The sequence below is a fragment of the Simochromis diagramma genome, unplaced genomic scaffold (genome assembly GCF_900408965.1).
Source record: "Simochromis diagramma unplaced genomic scaffold, fSimDia1.1 OVJJ01000388.1, whole genome shotgun sequence".
NCBI lineage: Eukaryota > Metazoa > Chordata > Actinopteri > Cichliformes > Cichlidae > Simochromis > Simochromis diagramma.
Genome location: NW_024387093.1, coordinates 17,587 through 41,163, shown reverse-complemented (window position 1 = coordinate 41,163; position 23,577 = coordinate 17,587). Strand labels below are relative to the sequence as shown.

At 39.0% G+C, this 23,577-nt stretch overlaps 1 protein-coding gene across 1 annotated transcript; it reads right to left on the bottom strand.

Moving 5' to 3' along the window:
- Positions 1–4,721: 4,721 nt before the first annotated feature.
- LOC120742784 (Fc receptor-like protein 5) lies at positions 4,722–22,539 on the bottom strand. Its single transcript, XM_040046225.1, has 14 exons — positions 22,430–22,539; positions 22,041–22,073; positions 19,372–19,638; positions 18,261–18,527; positions 16,447–16,713; positions 15,338–15,601; positions 14,389–14,655; positions 13,424–13,687; positions 8,492–8,800; positions 7,216–7,473; positions 6,409–6,657; positions 5,080–5,187; positions 4,905–4,920; positions 4,722–4,824 (listed from the first exon to the last, which is right to left on the bottom strand). Exons 1-14 carry the CDS (start codon positions 22,464–22,466, stop codon positions 4,722–4,724), a joined length of 2,709 nt encoding a protein of 902 aa, XP_039902159.1. The 5' UTR covers positions 22,467–22,539.
- Positions 22,540–23,577: the final 1,038 nt, after the last annotated feature.

Sequence of the window (23,577 nt, the reverse complement as noted above, 5' to 3'; positions counted from 1 at the left end):
GGGTGTCTGAAATATCTCAATGTGCAATCCTATACCTGCTGCTACAAAATACTCGACTACAACGATGAAATGCCTGCCATTGCAGCTGGTACAACAAGAACCTGAATTCTCTACTTTTTTGGTGGTGCATTAATAGTCATACGTTGGTGATATTATATTATTTAGTTTAGAGTCAGTTACGGTTCTTATCTTATTGTCTTTGAGCCAACTGTGACCGCACTTAGTTTCCTCTGAGATTAATAAAGTATTCTTATCTTATCTTACAGAATTCCTGCTTCATCCAGGTTGGTAAAATACTTTTATTATTATATTTAAACAAACATCAGTTGCTTTTGAAGTATTGTTGTCACGTTTGCCGTGGCAGATGAGTGGAGCGCTGAGAATTAGGACCCAATAGCAGGCAGCTGGATGCAAAGAAGTTTTATCATAAAGAGTGAAACAAAACAGAAACAGCAAAGGCAAAATGATGATGCAGGGAGACCGGGGGACGACACAGAATGATGCAGGGAAGAACACAAGACGAACCAGCAACAAGCACACGAGGACACACACTATAAATACACAAAGAGGAAAACGTGGAATAGCAAACAGGAGGAGACACAGCTGAACACAAATTGAACTGAGTGAGACAGGGGAAAACAAAACTGAACACACATAACAGAAGACTGGATTTTCACAATAAAACAGGAAATGCACAGAGACACGGTGCAGACTCAAACAGAGGAACACAGAAACCAAACTCTAGGAACTAAAAAGTCTAAACCCCAGTACACAAACAGAACAAACACAAGATCATAAAGGAAAAACAACCAAACCGTTGGGTCAAAAGACCGAGGACCATGACAATTGGGGTTATTTCCTGTTTTAGGTCGATCCAGTCTGAGAGTCACAGTCCGGGCTCCTCCACAAATCAGTGGAGTCAAACCGAATGAAACTCATGTGTACGGCTCTCTTCAACATGGTCAGATATTTAAAACATCTTTATTATCATATTAAATTGACTTTTAGTGGGGAAGAGGCTAATTGATCAATCTAAATTGCCCATAGGTGTGAAGTGAGTGCGAAGGGTTGTCTGTGCCCTGTGTGTGAGCCCGAGACAAGACTGGCGACCTGTCCAGGGGATAGCTCAGTAGGTAGAGTGGGGGCCCCATGATCGGAAGGTCGGGGGTTCAACTCCACGAACGGCTACCCTGAGGTACCCCCGAGCAGGTACCGTCCCGACACACTCTCCCCGGGCGCTGCATTGGTGGCTGCCCATGCTTCAGCGGGTGAATGGGTTAAATGCAGAGGAACTATTTCCTATGGGGACTAACACATACAACACACATTAAGGGTGTAGCCTGCCTCTCGACCTATGAACAGCTGGAGGATAGACTCCAGAGCCCACGAAAAGGATAAGCAGAGGAAGAATGGAATGGATGGCATACTGACTTTTATATAAACCATCAGTAACACGAACATTTATCAGGTTCAGTGTTGTGTCAGCAGTTTTTAAAGAACATGAAAAAGATCTACAGCCCTGGTTTTGACTCACACAGTGTTTCTGTGTTGCTCTGATCTTTATGTAACTGTAATAAAATGATAATGTGAGCTGGCTTGTTTTTTTCTTTAGGTAGGCCTGACCGTCTAGGAACAGTCACAAACAAGTGAAACAACAGAAATGGTTACATGATATGTGCTGAAAATCACAGAGCAGTTTAGAGATGAAACTTGTTTTGTGATTAATGAAAACTAATTCATGTGATATGTTTTACAAACCTGTAATAAAAATGAACATTTCAGGTTCAGATGAATACGATGCGTCACGTCCTCTTATTGAGTTTAAAGATCTTATAAACTAAGAGGTGATACACCAAAGTTAATTTTCTAAAAAGAAAACCTGGTTTGCAAAGGTTTTTTTAATTCAGTATGAAATGTAATTTTAGGGTGGACTTATTAAATAGAGTTAGGTCCAGCGGCATTTTTCTCATGTTGACAACACACAGACATTTATTCAAATGTTTATTTGTTCTTTTCACACTTTTTAAATCCTGCCTGTACTTAGTGAGATGGGACAAACCGTTAAAACACCAAAACAATGAAAATTTAACAACTTTAGAGTTTATGCTACGTTCAGGGTGTCTTTGTATATGTTCTTGTTTACATCTTCACCGGTTGTAGCTAATATAACGTTTGCTTTAGCAAAGTCAATGCTATGAATATATACTTCAGCACGACTAATCTACGAATGCATACATTCGACCCGAGCAATAAGTGCCACTTGTCACTAAGAGCCAATTTATTCAGTCTCGGACCAATCATGCTAACGTGGATAATAAAGCTGTATTTTACTATCTGGCTCACTACGTCTCAACATAAACTCGTCCATTGGACATTTCCTGCATCCAATCTGAAACAAAGCAGAGCTTACAGTACCTTGAACAAAGTATATCAAGCCTGTTGCTATACTCTGACACATTTTGACCACCCTTTTTTTTTCAAACTGAGATTTTCGTGATAGGACCAACACCAAAACGCAGCACATAATTATGACGTGGTATGGAAATTGGATTAGCATGGTTTTCAAAATTTAACAAGTAAAAATCTGAAAAGTGTGGGGTGCATTGTTTTTCGCCACTGTACTCAGATATCCCGCATTAAAATCCAGTGCAGTCATCTTACCTGTCAGAAGCACCATTTAGCTGCATCTGTGGAGGGCCTCAGCTGGTTGTTAGAGAAAATTAGTTGAACAAACAGCTCATGAAGACAAGGAACTCACCAGACAGGTCAGGGATAAAGTTGGAGATAAGTTAAAGGCGTTTAGGGTTAGGTAATAAAAATAAATATCCCCAACTTTGAAACATCTCAAGGAGTATGTTCAATCCACATCCAAAAATGGAAAAGCTGCTAACAAACTGCAAAACCAGGGTGATACCTCCTAAACCTGCAGGACACCATGCCCAGCCACCACCTGGTTTGAATCAACGAATATCCTTGTGTAGAAGGGCCTCCAACGTCGCAGACCTAAAATCCCCTGAGCATCTGTGGCAACGACTTGAAAATTGCTGTTCACAGTCTGGCTGAGCTTGATGCCATTTGCAACGAAATAATTGTCAAAACATGTGTCAGTCTGTAGATGTGCAAAGCTGGAAAGACAAACCCCGATAAGACTGCCAGCCTGTAAATGCAGCGCAGCCAGGAGTCTCTACAAAAGTATGTGACTGGAAGTGGGGTTTGAAAACAATGCATGCCACACTTTTCAGGAGTTTTACTTTGCCTTAAATTTTGAAACACATGTTCATAAAAGCCACCACAGAGTCTCTGCACTATGTGTGGGTGGGAGAACACAGAAAACCAATAAAAACATGAAGTTGGGGTGTTAAGGTGGGAAAAATGGTGGAAAAGTCAAAGGGTTTATGGAACTGTTTCGAAGTCACGTGCAGTGCAAGGAGAGGTCTGAATGTTTGTACTGAACAGAATGAGCATAGAGACTGTTTTCAAGCTTCACATGTTTGCAAAAACAAATCTTTACAACAAAGCACACAAATTACAAAGGATAAGTTTGTATGGTCTGAGGCCAAGATGTTACATGAAAGTAAAACCAGAATGCATTTCCTCGTCCACACAGCAGACAGAGTCTGTCTCCGCCTCTGAACAATCTCGATAAGTACAGTAACAGTTACAACACCTGTAAAGACCTTCAATACACAAAACAGAACCATTGTCAAGTCGGCAGAAGGGGAGACAATGCTTCATAATAAAACCCTTATGTTCTCCGGAACCAACAGGTGGGACAGCCACAGGGCCAGCCAGTGACCACTCACAAACACGTCCTTCATGCTGGATATCCAGGCAGGTTCCAGTTGTTGTAGCTTGCGATTTATGCAGCAAACATTCCACAGTCCTCTGCAGCAATTATGAGAAAACCGTTTCTTCTCTCAGCTCACGAAAGAAGATGCTACAGCAGCTGGGAGGCAGTGTGTGCATGTGTGCTTTCACATGATGATGTATGTTGTAGAGTCTGACAGCAGCTGGAAGGAAAGATCTCCTAAATCTCTCCTTCACACTGTGGGTGCAGCAGCCTGTCACTGCAGGAGCTGCTCAGTGCTGTCAGAGTGACCTGCGTGGGGTGGGAGGTGTTATCTAACAGGGGTGACAGCTGAGCCACCATCCTGTCACTGACTGCCTCCACTGGGTCATGAGGACGTCCCAGAACAGAGCTGGTCTTCTTCATCAGACTGTTCAGATTCTTTCAATTACAATTATTAGGTTTAATTGTTTCACTGATATTTTGTGTCATCAGATCAGAATGAATGTTTGAATATTTAAAGTGAATGTAGTAAATAAACTCTGTAAAACTATCTAATAGTGAAATGTTCATATTTTATTTACAGGTTTGTAAAAACATATCACATGAAATTAGTTTCATTAAATCAAAAACAAGTTTCATCTCTAACTGCTCTGTGATTTCAGCACATATACTGACCATTTCTGTTTGTCACTTGTGTGACTGATTCATAGACGTCAGCAGTACCTAAAGAAAAAACAAGCCAGGCTCACATTAATCATTTTATTACAGTTACACTAAAGATCAGAGCAAAAACAGAAACACTGTGTGAGTCAAAACCAGGACTGTAAGATCTTTAAATGTTCTTTAAAAAACTCGTGAACTCAAACTGAACCTGTAAATTTTGTTAATGGAGGTTTAATAAAAGTCAATATTAATAATAATAAAGATCAGTTTAAATGCTGACCATGTTGAGAGAGCCGTACACATGAGTTTCATTCTGGTTGACTCCATGATTTGTGGAGGAGCCCGGACTGTGACTCTCAGACTGGATCGACCTAAAACAGGAAATAAACACAATAAACTCAAAAGTAAACTGATGTTTGTTTAAAATTATAATAAAAAGTATTTTACCAACCTGGTGAAGCAGGAATCTGTGAAAGAGACAAATGTTATTACACATGTTTGTCATGTATAAATTGTTCCACTGATATTTTGTGTCATGAGATCAGAATACATGTATATGTGTGAATAATTAAAGTATATGTAGTAAATAAACTCTCTAATACAGCATGAAAAGAAGAGGCTCTTACACTTGGACTGTCTGCAGCGATACAACAAGAGCAGGAGAATAATAATGAGAGAGACTCCACAAACCAGTCCAACCATCAACCACACAGGAGATGAAGAGCTGTCAGCTCCTGACACAGTTACTGTAACAACAAACAATAATTAATTATTAATAAAGTGTAAAAGAAGAACTCCGAGAGCACAAATTTCTGCTAAGGCAGCTCACTCTGTTGACAGTATTTACTTTCAAAGAAAAAAAATTGTATTTTCAGTGTATTTTTTTTTTTTATTTGTACTGTCAGAAGTTTGTAGTTCAGTAAAAATAAGTCCAAAGGCAGATTTGTTTCAACATGACAACAAGGGCAGATGTGAAATGTAAAAGTGAGGTCAGAGGTCAAACAAATTATAATTTAAATCTTTATACAGTATTTTCTATATGTTGACAAGACACAACACCTTTGTAAGAATCATAGTTTCTGTGTCATAAGGATTTTTTTAGTGATAAAGTTGACCTTGAAGACCTCGGTGGCTGTAGCCAAATGTTAATGGATAGTTAACATGACTGCAGCTCGTCAGTGAGGTAACCAGGCAGGTCTGCTGGGATCCTTTCTAGGAAAATAAGATTTGTATGCTAACAGATTTTCCCCTTGTTTCAGTTTCTTCCTGCTTCAAGATTCGTTTTCATGCCATCATTCACCTCCAGTCAGACGCCTGCCGCCTTGGATCATTGCCCCCCTTTTCACCACCACCGCTGCCCCCCTCGGAGCCTCTTCCTCACTTGCCTGCCTGCCCATCATTCAGCAGTTTCCACAGACCTCTGCCTTCATCCACTAAACCCAGCTAGTCTGGACTCCAAGTAAGGCATTGTTGCAGCCACTTTATGAACACTCTCTGTCTTGTCACATTCCCTCAGATTTCCTGCCCTAACTGCTCTCTCCTCTCCCACAGATCTGCCGCCCTCACGCTGTTATGTCTGCTCCTCTGGCCTGTCTCTCTCACCTCAGTTAAGATGTTTTTGTAGGACTCACTCCTTAAGTTTAGGTTCATTTATGTTTTGTTCTTGTTGACTGAGTCAAAGCTCACAATCTGTTGTGTTAAATTATTTATCCTTTGTTTGATAAAGAAACTTTCACTCATTACTTCCTCTGCTGTTTTCACCTGAGTCCATCACTTGAGTCCTGAACCACAACAATATTAAACCTGACAATTTAGAGATATTACATAATAGTTTTATAAAGTTCTGACTAAATAGACTCAGGTGGCTTCAAAACATTAAAAGAGATAATATGATGTTATTTCTCAGTCATGAAACTCATTTACAAAAACACATCAAATGTTTTGTTCCTGCTCACCTTTAACTGACATCCAGCTCTGTGCTGACTCTCTTCCTGAGTACTGACACTTGTAGAAACCTTCATCAGACTTTGACACTGCAGAGATCTTCAGCTCCCCTCGGGTATCATTTTGAATAAGTTTGTCATTGTGATAGAAAAACACATTGGAAAGTATTTTTTGTGTTCTCAAACTGCAGCTCAGACTAACAGAAGCTCCCTCAGTCACAGGATGAACAGGACTCACCAGGATAGGACCATTACCATCATCTGTGACACAATCACACACAATTGTTTCAGTCAGACCAGCTGGTGCACACTTTGAGAAAAAGCTGTGAGTCGTGTCTCATGATCTACATGCAGACCTGGTTTTCTGAGTGATTATGAGGACTGGAAATATAGTTGGGATGTTCCCTGCAGGAGTCAAATTATTGACGGTGACATTATTGAATGGTTGAAGGTGAAATTGTAAATGTTTGTATGTTTGTGTTATTTTGCATGACGTGTTTCCCAAATTTCTCTGAATTGAGACATTAAAGGTTCATCTAATCTGATGACAGAGATGTTGAGCTTTGTTGAGTTTTATTCTGACAGAGAAAATATAAAATACTGTTGGCAAATTATGACAAACTGGATTATGAAAGGATGAAGAGAAATTAGACAAACAACCAAGAATATTTTGATGCTTTGTTGCCTGAAATTGTCTGAAATTCTCAGGGTTTTTTTGTGTTGCCACATAGAATTACTTCACATAGAGCAAAGCTGAGACAAATGTTCATGTGACGTCTAAATCATTCAGATCCAAGAAGTAAATGTATAATAACATACTCTGTACAGTGATGTTGACTGCACTGCTGAACTCTCCTGATCCAGACTCACACCAGTACACTCCAGTATGTGACTTTGATGTGTAGATGTTACATGTGGATCCAGTCATTCTCCAACAGTCAGAGAGTCGGCCGTCCTCAGAGAACTTCCTCACTCTCCACTCAGTGAAGTTTCCCTCACAGGTCAGTGAGACAGAGTCAGAGGTGAAGTGTTGCACTCTGTCAGGACTCACTGTGAGAGACGCTGCTGAATGAACATCTGGAAACAACATGCAGTGAAGAGACAAAGCTCACAGATGTTAGGATTCAAAAGATCACAGTGAAAATATTTGTTTGTTTGAAGCTTTTGTTTTGAAAATCAAATTTAATAGTTCAATATGATAAAGTGTTTGTTTGGTGAGACAACACTGAGTCTGACAACAAGCCCTGAATCACACAGACAGTCAAATCAGTGGAAAACAAAAGAGCCGAATACTGACATGTTTAAGATGATCTAACCCACATGCTTTATCTGCTGGCAGCTCATGTAGAGCTTGGTACAGGTCATGTGACATCATGAGCTTTGAGTCATCACTCTCAGCATCATCCACCTGATACAGATCACTCTGAACACACTTCAGTCATTTGCTGTAATGTTTCTGTCATAATTCTGTGATATTGTCTGTTTCACAGATTCCTTCTACAGTGAGATATTTTGCAGCAGCAGGACCAAAACTAAAAACCTTTGAAGTATATTTTAAATGAACAATAACAGCAGCTGTTATTTGTGACGTCTTCTTCTAGCGTCCATCTGTAGTCAGTGTTTGTCTTGTATTTGTCAGAGCTGTTAATCTGCCTGCTGACATCTTTGTTTCTTTATTAACTATATTTGACTTTTTTATCTGAACACCTACCTGAGCACTAAACAAAGAGTCTTAACTGTGTAAATCCTGTCTGTGCACTAAGTAAAAATAATCAGTACAAACAGTAACATGAGTTTAAATATCAAAGTAAAAGTATTCAAAGAGAAAACATTTAAAACCTCATAGATGTCTTTTGTTTTTCATGTTATCACATTAAATAAAAACTGAAAAATAAGAAAAGGAAACGAAGAAATTCAGTTTGGTTTGATCACAGAGAGAAAGGAAAATATTCAGTTCAGTTCTTCTTTTGGTGAGTTTTAATGTACACAGGCATAAATGGTTGTCATGGAGATGAGATTTTAATGGTCTAAATGTTGTTGAATAAAAATGATGACCTAACATGAGCTCATTGAAAGGACAGAGAAACAAACTGACCTGCAGACCAGACAAACTTTGGTTGACTGTGATCAGTGTGATACTCTGGGTCTCCTCTTCCAGCTCTGCACACATATCCTGCTGTGTGTGTCTGTCCATGAATGATGTAGGAGTCCTGTGCAGTCCCACTGCCATCAGGTAGCAGCTCATAACTGGAGGATTTATAGTTGAATGTTTTCAGATCAGGAACAGCTTTATACCAGTAGAAGCTCCATCCTGCAGACGGATGTTCAACCTCACAGTTCAGAGTTACTGAGGCTCCAGGACTCAGCCATGATGGAGACACAGTGAGGACAGGACGGGGTTTATCTGTTCAACAAAGATTTTCTCTCAGTGAACATGTAGTACAGTCTCTGAACAGTGAGCTCAGTTTATACAAAGAATAATAATCTCAGTCTATATGAACAGAAACACATTTTACAAAGTGTTCAAACAGCTTAAAGAAAATATGACAGCAAGCAGGAGAAACCTGAGTGAGGGGAAGAGATTCAACAAGAGAGCAAGTTGTGAACAGATGCATTTTTATTTCCAGTCTTTCACAGTGATGGTGTCCAACTTCAGTCCTTGTGGATAAAATCTGTTTGATGGAGTTTGAATGAGGATTTGGTGAGTCACAATTGGTTTGCTTTGGTGTCAGTTAGCATGCTATGTGCTTGTTCTTTACTAAATCTGATGTTGAAGCCTCTGATAGCTAAGATGAGACCTAGTAAGTGTGTTTTATATTCTTTTGCTGTGGAAGCTGACATTTCCTGTCGATGTGCACAGATGTCTTTAAGCCACATTAATAAGCACGCTGCCATTACAGGGAGCAGTTTGGATGCGATTTCCAGCTGAACTGTTAGGAATGCTGGAATAAGACCTCAGTGTTTATGTTGCACAACAGGCCAGGTTAATTAGCCGAGTGCAGATCTTGGCGTTGAAACCTGATACTGCTGAACCTTAATGATCCACCTCTAGGAGATCTGAACTTCCACTGAAATCTTCTGTTCCTAATAATAATGTATACTTTATTGATCCCCATGGGGAAACTCCTCTCTGCATTTAACCCATTCACTCAGTGAAGCAGTTAGCAGCCACTGGCCGCCCGGGGAGCAGTGTGTAGGGATGGTACCTTGCTCAGGGGTACCTCAGTGGATTAGAGCCCCCGACCTTAAGACCTTAACAAAACCCCTGGATTCCTGATGGATCAACTGATATTCCAGAGAAACTGACTCACACTTCTGAACTGTGACACAACTCCACCATAAACTCTGTTACTGCGACACACAGAGGATTTAATCCAAGAACTGATTCCACACCAGACTGTGACTGTGAAAGGTTTCTTTGTAAATCTGTGGACAGCTGATTTTGTGCTTTCAGTGTTGTAATTCCATTCATTGTGTTGGTGTTGTACTGGTAACTCACTGTGTTACTGATTATTCCTAACCAGCCACTCTGCAGGTCTAGTGAGTAAACTGAGTCGACTCATATTGATCAGAGTTTGAAGAGCTGCTGAAAGAAAGCTGGTTAACCCTGTAGGAGCTAACACAGGTTAACTTGTAGTTAACACAGATAAGAGTCAAACTAACTTGAACTGGACAGAGAGAGAGACATTTATTTATATTATTGTTTTACTTTTATTTATTTTACTCTGGTTTTTGGATGCATAAATTAATGTAAACTGGAAACTGTTTGTATATTTCCGTGCCTTCTGTTTCCCAAAAACAAGTTCAAAGTTCACCCTGATCTGTGGTCTGTTATTTTAGGGCAGCTAAGTATAAACTGCTGGTGAGAACAAAGACTCTGGTCCTAGTTATCTGTAAATGTCTATGTAACCCATGGTTATTTTTATTGTAAATGGTAATTTTTTTTAAGTTTTGCTTTTTGTTAAGTTTAAGTTTTCCTATGTACCTTGAATGCACCGCAGCGCTGCTCTACGGTGTGCATTATATGTGCTCCATATTGTCTGCGCGGAGCAAGGTACATCTCTCTGTATATTGCACTGTGTTTAATGGGTAAAAGAGCTCCATGAAACTTTGTTTTGAGCACTGATTTTATTTTGTAGATGCACAAAGCTGTTGTGGAACTTTCAATCCTGTTGAGCTACAGAGTTAATGTATTGTGTGAAGAATATCCTGGTGAGTCTCGAATTATGCAAATTGAATTGTGATTCACAGTCCGGTTTCAAAGTTATAAAATCGGTCAGGATATGATGTTTTGTTGGAAATGTGATTGCAGAAGCTGTTAAGGATTTCTTAGCTGTGTTAGCCCTGTGAGAAGTATGCTAGCATACCCACATGTGCTCCCTGGGCTAATGCGCTTGCATGAGACACTTTTCATGGTTCACTTGATTTGCACTAAAATGTATAACATTGTTATTGGCCAGTAAGAACTGTATAGATGTATGATATGTAAAGACACTTCGAGGAATTTGATTTTACTTTTTAAAATTTGTACAAATGGGATACAGGGAAGATTAGTCGGTAGAAATATGTGCTTTATTACAAGAGAAGTGATTGCTCCACAGATTTGTGTGCAGGCTGTTTTTTTAAAGAAAAAAAAACAGCCTGCAGCAGATCTTTTCGGTAGAAATCTGCTGCAAGGACCGAGCGGTGCCATCTAAGGACTAGGGATGGGTACCGGTATCGGTTCTGACATAAACAGTAGTAACCAGACCGAAAAGCAGCGCACATTTCGGTGCTTTATTTTGGTGCTTTTTATTCGTGAGATGTCATACACTTTGGACTCTAGCCAATCATTTTTCCTTTCCAAGGATAGTAGGCGGGCCCAGGCACATACGTTCTTTTAGAGCAGAGCTACAGATTAAAAATGCCCAAGGTGAAGCAGTCAAAAGTCTGGCTGCAAATTCAGCAGCCTGCAACAAGTGCTTTAAGCTGATACTGTGATACTGTGCAAAGGAGGTAACACCTCAAATCTGATGAAACACCTGGTGAAGCATAGCGTTTTTTTAAAAGCCAAGAAATGCACCGTATTTGATAGCTTGCTGCAAGACCTCACACTGAGCAGCACATCTTCTGCGGGTGTGGTGCCTGTTATCTGACCCGGAGCTAGCAACATCCCCCAAGAACCCGAAGAGGAGAGTCCTGGCCCCTAGCCCTGCCAGTGTAGCAGAAATGATGACGGATGATGATGGCAGCAGCAGCCGTTCTTCTCTGGGTGAGTAGCTTAGCCGTATAGTGACGCATGACAGCCACGGGAAGCCGATGGGTAAAGAGATAGTTTTTTATCGGATTACGTTGTGGAAGAGAAATTGTTCAAGCCATGTTTCCGATGCAACAAAGAGGCGACAGATGGCCTGGATTGCAGCCATTCGAAGACCAAATATAACGTCCAGGAAGACTTCAGCTCACATGTTAGTCTGCTCCAAGCATTTCCACAAAGGTAGGTCTTCTGTTGTAGTTATTACGTAATTTATCATAACATAATTGTTGATGTAGTTTACAAATAAGTCTTATATTGATTTGAATTGAATTCATTGCGCTACGCTGCTTTGTTCACTGTGGCTTTGTGGGCTAATGTTTGTTGTGTTTTGTAGGAAAACCAGCCTACAAAATGCCAGACTGGGCACCTTCTATCAACCTGGTCATACCGAGTTTAAAGCTGCTATCACAGCGAGATTTGATCGGTTAAGAGAGAGAGCGATACCAAAACAGCCACGAAACGTCCCGCATATATGTGCCCAAGGGTTGTATTGAAGCAATCAAGTGATGAATAACTGTATTCCAGTATGTTGGTTTTTTTTTTTTGCATTGTTGATTTGTTTGTCAGCGAAGCAGCTAATAAAACATAATGGAATACAATTTTGCATCTTTCTTGTAAGATTCTATAATAGAATGAAACAATAATGCCAGTTATAAATAAAGACAATAAATTGAATGAATTACGAAACACTCATTTTTTTTCTATTAGATCGGAAAATGTTGTGTAATACTACAACCTGAAACGACAAATAGATTGCGTTTGCCTGTACAGGAGATAGAGGAAAATAATTTAACAACAGCTGTGAAATGGAATAGTCCAAATCACCAAAGTAAACTGGACCTGGGCTTGTTGCAGGGAGCTGAAGTTAATAAACATCTTGTGAGTGTATGCACTAACACTTAGGACCATATAATAATAAAATGTGCGTGATGAAAGTTGGGCAGCACGCTAACGTCCTTACTTCACTCTGTATGCTCGTATGGGTCTGACCCTTTTCTCCTTTGATTTTTTCCTCGTCCTTTTTTTTTTTTTGCCTTTTCGTCAAGTCTGTCTTTGTACGGACCTGCCGTGTTGTCCGTCGTTTTGTACATAACTGTTTTTGGGGCAAATAAAATGCAAGTAGGGATTAAAACCGCAGAATTAACGATTACCGGTGCTGGAAATACTAGTGCTTGATGCAGTGTTTTGATTTTGTTGCCACGGGTACCCACAAAGCAATGCGTGAAAGTCACATGGTCTGTCAATCTCTATAAAATGAGGCCATATTGTTGTCTGCAGTTCAGAGTTCATTAAGTGAAAAAGATGCAGTGTGTGTTTCTGATGAGAGCAGACTCTTTAACTAAAGCCTCTAAGATTAATTTAAAAGAGGTAACATGTTAAAAACAACTGAAGTAACTGCATCATATGTTGGTGCAACAGGTAAAAAATAAAAATAAGACAAATACAGAAGAGAAAATATTGGATGTTACTGTTGTTCTTAGTGGATGTGGTGGAGCAGCTGAAACAGGTTCAGCATTTGTTCTGCACTTCATGTATTAGAGCTGCACAGCAGAGAGGTTACTCTAATATGTTTTGTTCTCTTCACTGTGAATAAAAAGCTGCTTTTTACAGTTTTTTGTTATCAGAATAAAAGAAAAATATTTTACTTAACAGCACAAAAGAAACAGCTACAAAGCTGCAAAACAAGTGTTTTCACTTATTTTGATGGCAGATGATGTGGATGAAACTTACTTAATACAGTCAGTCTGATGATATCACTCCACTCTGTTAACAAATAGTCCCTTCTGCCCCGGCAGCTGTATTCTCCACTGTCAGACTCAGTAACTGTGATTCTGTATTCACTGGATTTTTCAGGTATGTTTTTCTGGCCTTGTCTCCATTCATACGTCCACTGAGCTCCTTCACCTCCCTGAATCTCACATCTGACAGTGACTGTCTCACCGCTGTATATCTGAGTCCAGGATGGCTGCAGGGTCACAGTGGGCTTAGTGGGAACTGTTCACATAAGAATGATCCAGTTAGGAGAAGAGAAACATGAAAACTCTGCTGTTTATAACATAAGAGGAGAGTGACTGCAAAACAGCTGATTCACAGACAAACAGTTTAAACTTTAAAACAAAGTCACATCATAACAATTTCAAACTGTAACACAACATTCCACTAATGCATCTGTTCTACACTGGAGGTTCTTCTAGCTGTCGTATCATTAAAGATATTATGACACTCATGAACACCTTTATTTTTCTTTAATTAAAATAAACAAATGACGTTAACAACAATTACAGGAAAGAATCTAAGTGGAACCTGTAATGTAGCAGAACAGTCTCTAATAAAATGAGGTTATATTGTAGTCAAACCTGAAACGTCGAGGAATTAATGTAAAAATGCTAAAAACAAAGGAAGTAACTGATCTGCAGTGATAAACTCCACATGTGCAGCCATGAGGTCAAGATGGGACAGACTGGGATTATTACATTTGGACTGATTTTTTTTCATCAAACTAACAAAATCTTTTTCAGATGTTTCACTGAGTGATTATTAAATATCTTTATAATGACACGAAAAGATATTTTAAACTGCTTTTTATCCGAAACAACAAAATAAACCTACAGTGCTGTTGAAAGACAAAGTGTTTGGTTGAGTTGATGAAACATTGTTCAGTATAAATTAAAATGTGTGAAATATGTCCAACTTACTTATTACTCTCAATGGCGTGCTATTACTCCACTCTGTCCAGGAAGAGCTTCTTGTGGCCCGACAGCTGTATCCTTCACCATCAGACTCAGTAACTCTGCTGATTCTGTATTCACTGGATGTTGGAGGTGTGTTTAACTTGGCTGGTCTCCATTCATACGTCCACTGAGCTCCTTCACCTCCCTGAATCTCACATGTGACAGTGACTGTCTCACCGCTGTATATCTGAGTCCAGGATGGCTGCAGGGTCACAGTGGGCTTAGGAGGAGCTGTTTAAATAAAAAATATAACATCATCAGACTTATAGAAATATGAAATGATCATTGAAGCTGTCTTGGTTTTATTGCTCTTGTTCGTGGTAATCACATTTTTTTTCATCGCAGTGTCAATTTGACTGAAAATCAACAAAAAAAACTTTAATAAAAACAAAAAGATTAAACCTGGTAATTTGCTGATATTTAGACTCTGCCAGCAAAGTGACTGAAAACAACCAGGTGTGCACAAATCTAAACTGTGACACTGAACATCAACGCATAAACACACAATATCATGTAAACAACTTCAGTTTCTCAGATTTTACATTGCATAAACAATTTTTATAGTCAAATATTGACCGAAACTAGACTGGAAAAAAATTACATTCTTATTTTGCCCCAAACTCATTATGTTTAATTTGGCAAATTAAAGATAAATAAAGTAAAAGAAACTGCTGCTATGAGTAAACATACCAGCAGTTAGAGAAAGGCTAAAGTAGCAGAGCAGTCTCTCCTAAAATGAGGCCAAATTGTAGTCAAATCGAAACTTGCTAAATGCTAAAACTAAAGATCTGCATCATGACACTGAGCTGCAGTGATGAAAACTCCACATGTGCAACAACTGAGGTGAAGAAACTGGGATCATTACAGTTTATATTTCATTTTTCATCAAACCTACTGAATATGTCCAACTTACATAATACAGTTAATTTGGTGATATCACTCCACTTTGTCCAGGAGGAGCTTCTTTTACCCCGGCATTTGTATCCTCCACTGTCAGACTCAGTAGCTCTGCTGATTGTGTATTCTCTGGATGTTGGAGGTGTGTTTAACTTGGCTGGACTCCATTCATACGTCCACTGAGCTCCTTCACCTCCCTGAATCTCACATCTGACAGTGACTGTCTCACCGCTGTATATCTGAGTCCAGGATGGCTGCAGGGTCACAGTGGGCTTAGGAGCTGTTCAAAAAAAAAAAAATATCATTAGCAGACTGATATTTGGCTTGAAAATCAAAAGGTTCTTTTTTTTTAATAAATAAATTAAACCAGGTAATTTAATGATCTTTATATTTAACAATTTACTTATTTCTACATCTTCATATTTACATATGTAGACATTTATGAACATATAATCCATGAGTCGTCAGTTAGCTCTTGTTTGCTAACAATGCTGTTAAACTTCCAGCAATGGATTCAAAGCTGGAGGCTGCTCTGCTCTCAGAAAGTGATTATTAGTTCATAAATGGTGAAAAACAAAGTCTTCATGTAGCAACAAAGTCAAAACTACACAAAACCTTTGTAAAAACATTTATCTGAGTTCAGTTTTACAGAAAATAATCTTCATTCAGAGTAAAATTAAATTCTTCTTTTGCCCCAAATTCAAGATGTTTAATTTGGAAAATGTAAAGATAAATAAAGTAAAAAAAATAAAATAAATACTGCTATGAGTAAACATACCAGCAGTTAGAGAAAGGCTAACGTAGCAGAGCAGTCTCTCCTAAAATGAGGCCAAATTGTAGTCAAATGGAAACTTTGAGGAATTAGAAAAAGAAAAATGCTAAAAGAAAAGATCTGCATCATGACGCTGAGCTGCAGTGATGAAAACTCCACATGTGCAACAACTGAGGTGAAGAAACTGGGATCATTACAGTTTATATTTCATTTTCATCAGATTTACTGAATATATATTTTTGTGAATGATTACTGTTACATTAAAAATTAATTCACACTACTTTTGTTGTTATTTTGTATAAAATGTGTGAAATAAATTAACATTAAAATATCCTGTCATGTGATCAACTTACATGATACAGATAATGAGATGATGTCACTCCACTGTGTGTAGAAATTTCCCCTTCTTCCTATGCAGCTGTATCCTCCACTATGAGACTCAGTAGCTTTGATGATTCTGTATTCCTTGGATTTTTCACGTATGTTTGACTGGCCTCGTCTCCATTCATACGTCCACTGAGCTCCTTCACCTCCCTGAATGTCACATCTGACAGTGACTGTCTCACCGCTGTATATCTGAGTCCAGGATGGCTGCAGGGTCACAGTGGGCTTAGGAGGAGCTGTTAAAAATATATCATGAGCAGGCTTACAGAAATACAAATTTAAAGCTGTCCTGCCTTTTTTGCTCTGGTTAATGGGAATAATATTTTTGCATCGTGTTGTAAATATGACTTGCAATAAAAAGTTCTGACATGTTGATTATTACTTAAAGAGATAAATACATGATTGCATTTCTGATGTCATATGAGTCTGAAATGTAGGTTTCTTCAAATTCTACTTTTTTTGTTATTGCCTTGAAATTTTCCAGCAGAGCAGCAGCTGATGGCAGCATGTGTTCAGCATGTGTTCAGCATGTGTTCAGCCGAGGAGATTCAGTGACAACATTTAAAGCTTTGTCAGAGTTTAGCTGGAGGACATTAGCTCACATTCAGTTTGAGCCTCAAAGTCATCAGTCATTAAGAGAACTCAACATGCCAGGGTCACATGGTCTAAGTACAGCATATCTTTGTGTCATCAGCATATGCAAAATAAGATGCACCATGTGTCTCCATTACATGTCCAATACTAAGGACATATAAGGAGAGCAGGATCAGACTGACTCTATTGTGCTGAACACAACAGTAGTTTTGCCAAAATCTGTTTGTAATTTTATAGTCCAAATCCAAACTTTTCTGAACCAGTCAATTCATACAAACTTTTAAAAAAGATAATCGGGAATGTAAACATGTCACAGGAAACTGTTTACAACATCAAGCACGTGGGCTCAACAAAAATCACAAGTTTACTAAAAACTTCATCAGCAGCAGATCAAGGTAACTCTCACTAATGTTCCATAAACAGCTGATCCACATATGGAGCTGTTCTACATTAGAGGTTCTTCTTGTGTCATTGAAGGTGAGACTCGTGAACACCTGTGGTGGGTGTGGTTTGGAGCTCAGTTGCAGGACAGGGGTGGAGCAGCAGGTTGAGGGGACAGCATCAGGGGTGGGTGGCAGAAACAGCTGATCCCAGCCGCACTAATGACCTTTTCCCTTATTTTAGTAGCTGCTGGGGTCTGGAGGAGGGGAGTCAGACTGAGACTGAGAGTCAGAGTGGAGCAGAATGGAGCAAATGGCTCCAGCGTGTGTGTGTGTGTGTGTGTGTGTGCGGAAATAGAAATAAAAAGTGAGAACAGAATCCAAAAGCTCTCTACTTGTGTGTGTTTGGGGGTGTGGTGCCAGGGACAAGTGGCAGAGTGCTACAACTACTATGTTTTCATCAATTTCAAAATGTCATCTTGAACATGAAATAGTGAAATGAATCCAAAAGAAAGCTGTAATGAGAAAGGCTTAAATAGCAGACCAGCGTCTGATATAATTCAACTACATTTTGGTCAAACCTGAAAGCTCGAGGATTTAATGTAAAAATGCTAAGAAAAAAAAAGACCTGATGGAACTGCAGCAATAGAATCCACATGTGGAAATCGTTTTGCCTTCCAGATACATTTGGATATTAATCTAAAAAAAATAGTATTATTGAAAGTATTGATATTAAAAATATTTTGTTGTGTCATTGGATGAAATATCATGCAATGTAAATTAAAAAGAGTGAAATATGTCCAGCTTACATGATACAGTCAGTGTGATGATGTCACTCCACTCTGTGATGAACCTGTCTGTTCTGCCCCGGCAGCTGTATCCTCCACCATCAGACTCAGTAGCACTGCTGATTGTGTATTCTCTGGATGTTGGAGGTGTGTTTAACTTGTCTGGTCTCCATTCATACGTCCACTGAGCTCCTTCACCTCCCTGAATCTCACATCTGACAGTGACTGTATCACCGCTGTATATCTGAGTCCAGGATGGCTGCAGGGTCACAGTGGGCTTAGAAGGAGCTGGTCAAACAAAAAATATATGATTAGCAGATGGATAATTTCACTTGAAAATCAACAATAAATGTCACGGTCTGTGTGGAGGGAGGCATGAAAGGTCCCACAATGCAGACTCAAACGTAGAGGCCAGGCTGAAACTCAAAATGGGAGCTTTATTGCTGAACACTGGAAAATTAAACTAATGTTGGCAATACAAAATAAACTTGGTAGGTATGGCAAACACAACACACAGACATATATGAGGGAGGACGCAACACTGAACACGGGAAGACTGAGGACTTAAATACACACACGAGGTGATCAGGAGAAGTGGCAACACATGGACGAACAGCTGAAACATGAGCATAACGAGTCAAAGGGGAAGTGTAAAACTAAACACACTAAACACAGGAACATAGGACCTTTTTCAAAATAAAACAGGAAACATAATGAAATGCAGACATGACAACGTGAACTTGACAACAAAAGACATGCAGACACAAAACACATAAGGACAAGGGAGACTTAACGTAGGGGTTGAAAACACAAGGGGAAACTAATAACCAAATGAACTTAGAAAACCCACTGAACACTGGGTCAAAAGACCCAGGAGCGTGACAATTAAAAAAAATGTATTAAATTAATTAAATCAGGTAATATACTATATGTTTTTATCTCCAGATGTTTCACTGTGAGTGATTGCTGTGTATTATTATAATTACATTAAAAGCTGTTGTACATCAGATTTAATATTTAGATATTCAAATAAAAACCAAAAGCTTGAGGTTTGTTGAAAGACAAAGTATTTTGTTGTGTTCTTCGATGAAACATTGTGCAAAATAAATTCAAATGAGTGAATCCCACTTACATAATACAGTCAATGTGATGTTGTCACTCCACTCCGTCCAGGACGAGTCTCTTTTGCCCCGGCAGCTGTATCTTCCACCATCAGACTCAGTAGCACCGCTGATTGTGTATTCTCTGGATGTTGGAGGTGTGTTTAACTTGTCTGGACTCCATTCATACGTCCACTGAGCTCCTTCACCTCCATGAATCTCACATCTGACAGTGACTGTCTCACCGCTGTATATCTGAGGCCAGAATGGCTCCACAGTCACAGTGGGCTTAATGGGAACTGGTCACATAACAATGATCCAGTTAGGAAAAGAGAAACATAAAAATTCACGACATTAGAGTAGAGTCACAACAAAACAGCCAGCAGTTGTTAAAGTACAAACAACTTCAGTTTTTAAATTAGTTTCCAATCATTAAAACATAATGATTGGTGCATGAAACGTTCACCGGATAGATGTATGCACAGATTTATGCTAATACACAGTCAGTACATGAAGCTCGTTTTGATACAAGGCCTTGGGAAATAGAGACGCTGATGGTGTCACAGCACCCTCTGGTAGAAACAAAATAAAATAAAATACTAAAATAATATAACATAAACAGAATTATAGAAATGTAAAATCATTATAAATATCTGTCCTGGTTTTATTGCTATTGTTAATGGGAATCATAATTTTGTATTCTAGAGACAATTTGACTTGAAAATCAACAAAAACAAGTTTTGTTTTCATTGAGGACGCACTGAGCCTAAAAATGATTAATTTGACATATTTAGTTTTCTAAGTACTGGTTTGAACAGTGATTCCCTCCATAATTCAGAGAAGGCCATTTTAAACTTGGAAAAAATATTTAAACTCATCAGTTTCCTGAATGACGAATGAATCACTTTTAGTTTGTGTTTCTTCTCCTTCCTCTGCAGGTGTAGATGTCTCTATCAGATATAGAGATTGCACTTAGAGCTCAAAGAGATGATCTCATTGTCAGATGTTTTTTTTCTGAAATCAGATTCTGTCTGCACAGTCCATCAGAGGTCAGAGTCACACTGCCCCCTGCTGGTGTGGTTGTGCTGTCAGCTGTCAGAGTGGCCTTAATTTTAAGTTTTGTAAGTTAGAAAAATATGAGGCTGTTATTGTGATCCTTTTAGTGGAAGAAGAAGAAACCCACAACATCTGCCACACAGATGTTCCAGCTGCAGTTTTCGGCATAACGGCATTATAAGTAACGCCGTAACAAACAGACGGTTGAAGCTGTCTTCAGCTTACGGCATCTTATATCAGTTGCACACGAGTTTTAAGATGTGAGAGATTTGTGACGTTTAGCGTGTTTGGAGCGTGTAGTTAGTGTTGTTTTGTGTAGTTAGTGTGTAGTGTTGTGGATAGTTTTGTGTTGTGTGTCAGAACAATGAGGCGACTGCTGTCTCCAGGTAGAAAACAGGAGTGATACACCTGCTGCTGTCAGACCTGCAGGTATCAGGCTGTGATGTTCTCCTTTACAGTGGACAGAAATTATTTTTTTGGAGTGGCACAAATAATTTGTGTGGCATCTTATTGAATAAAGAACAGCTGATTGTTCTGTAAATAGTTTGAAATGACTGGGAGCAGGTGAGCCTGGTTTCTATTGACATAACCACCACCAGCAGAATAACGTCACTTAAATGAGTGAGTAATACGCCACCTGGTGGTTTGTTCTGAGCGTGAGAAAAAGCCTGAGCCTGTGAGCCTGAGCGCAGGGTTTATGAACCCTCTACTTATAGAAAACTCTCCAAATTCCCTTGTGGATCTGTCACAGCAGAAGTGCAATCTTGTGAATCATAACTGTTTCAATCAGGAAATCAGTCAGTTTCAAGGAAACAAACTCTAGTAAATGTAAAGTTTGTGTAGCAGCTGAAACATCTGCTCACATGGTTGCACTCTTGATATGATCATTTTAGTATTTTAAACAATAAATGCAGTGGAGTGTGAGCTGTATCATATACAATATTTTGTCCCTCAGGTTATTCCTGAAATATAGTTTGTTTCAAGTTTGTTATATGACGGGTCACATTTATTCATCCGCTTCTTCCTGGTCCGCTCATGTCAAAGTCCGCCATCTAGTGGTTAAATGGAGGAAGTGCCGAGTAATAATGGCTAGAGCTCCGTGTCTGTGATAGTTCTGCATCTGCTGCTCTTGAGATGGGATAAAGTGTAAGTTTGGGCAGATGATGGATTGTTTCTACATATTAGTGCTCTGTCCTTCTTGTGGGTCTGTGAAGTTTGTTACATTACTACTGTAAGCTAACTGTTAGTGCTTTGTTTTGCTTGTTAGCATAAAACATGTCAGCATGTGGTATTTGTATTTACGTCACTTGACAGGCTTTGTCCATTTATTGTTAATGTTGTGATCTTGCATTGGTCATGTGACATGTGTGCATCTACACTGAGATTAAATGTACCTGCTCTGTTTTGTTGTTACAGTTTTACAGACTGAAAGTGGTACAAATGGTACATCAGTAAAAGCTCTGAAGAACGCCACAGTCTCCACATGGAGCGCTTACTGAAGCCATTTATGTTTAACTGCACAGGCTGAATAGAAGCATTGAGTCTGTGCAGAAGATAACATGTAAACACAGGGAGGATATTATTGAGCACATTATAGGAGATAACAGCTACATATATGAACAGGAAGAAACTAATCATTTCTTACCTTCAGCATTTCCACAGATGACAGTACTGAGCACTAAAATAATGAATAAAACCTCATCAGACATTATACAACTGACAAGATCAAAAACAATATAAAGTAAGACTTTCTAAAGATACATTTCCAGATGAACAGTAATCACCAAATTTCTGTGCTTCTGTTTGTCAAACAGGCTCAAACATAATAACTCAAACTGTTGTAACACAGTGTGTAACTATAAGTGATGCAAAAAGCAGCAGCGTATCAAACATTTAAACACTTAAAGAATCACAAGTCTGCTTTGTTCCAGCTCTCAGGTAAACAGGTTAAAGCAGTGACTCACTGTAATTCTCACAGATCAGAAACATTTTCATTAATCGCTGCCGTTCAAACAATGTCAGACGTGTACTTACAGAAAAAGCCCATCATGCAGAGCAAAGAGTGCCCCATCGTCACATCCAGCCTGCTGCACTCTGATCCTCAGATAATCAAACAGTTTTAGTTTGCAAATAAAGAGAAGTTGTGTTTAATATAGATACAACAAGAGTTTTTCTACAGGCTCTTATTCTGATTGGTCTCTCTGTGCTTCCTGCCGTTACACACAAAACTCAAACAGCTCCTGTAGCTTTGACCGCAGCAGTTGGTTGGCATGTTTATATTTCCTGTCCACTGCAAACATAGAAGCTTGTTTCTTGTGTTGTGTTGTTTCCTTTCTCTATAATATATAAAGTTGTTGTGTTGCTTCATGTCAGGATATTTCTTTTGCCCGTTTGGGGTATTTTTTGGGTGCAATATCCACTAATATTTGTCTCCTGGTAGGTTTCTGCAGACTGGGAGTCACTGAGAGTGAATATACCAAAACAGCTTTTCTACTTCGGTGCGTGTATTTTCACTAAAGCCATTTTAAATCATTTTTCTCCTTTTAATTGTTTAACTGCTGAATTAAAATTAAATTCTTACTTTAGGCTGCATTAAAATGTTTTTATTTTATTCGACTCTTAGCTGAAACATCATCATGCAGTAATATAGTGAAAAAGGCTCCTTTGACCTCAGACCTGTGAAAGTTTCCACCTTGTGGTTAAATTCTGGTTTTAAGTTTGGTGGAGACCCAAACACAGGAAATGACTCAGTGTGTGGCTGACGTGAGACTAAAGACCTTTATGTTTCACCAACTAAAGAACAATTAAATTCATAGATAAATTCAAAGTTATATTTATTATCTGTTGTCATTTCAAAGTAAAGCAGGAACTCATTTATTCTGCAGACTGTTCTTTGTCTTGCTTTGACATGTATGTGCAGATGCACACTGACCTCAGCCTCTGACTACATGTAAACACAATAAAATAAAACAAACTGATGATGTGAAATAATGATTGAAACACTGTAATAATGATGTTTGTGTTGAACACCACATGTTACCAACCAAGATCATGTGATTGTGTCCAGAGTCAGTTCAAAAAGCAGACCCACATGCTAAATGGTTCTTATACAGCACTTTTTCTACTCTTCTGAGCGCTTCACACAACTTGTGCATTCACCCATTCACACTAGCACATTTTTC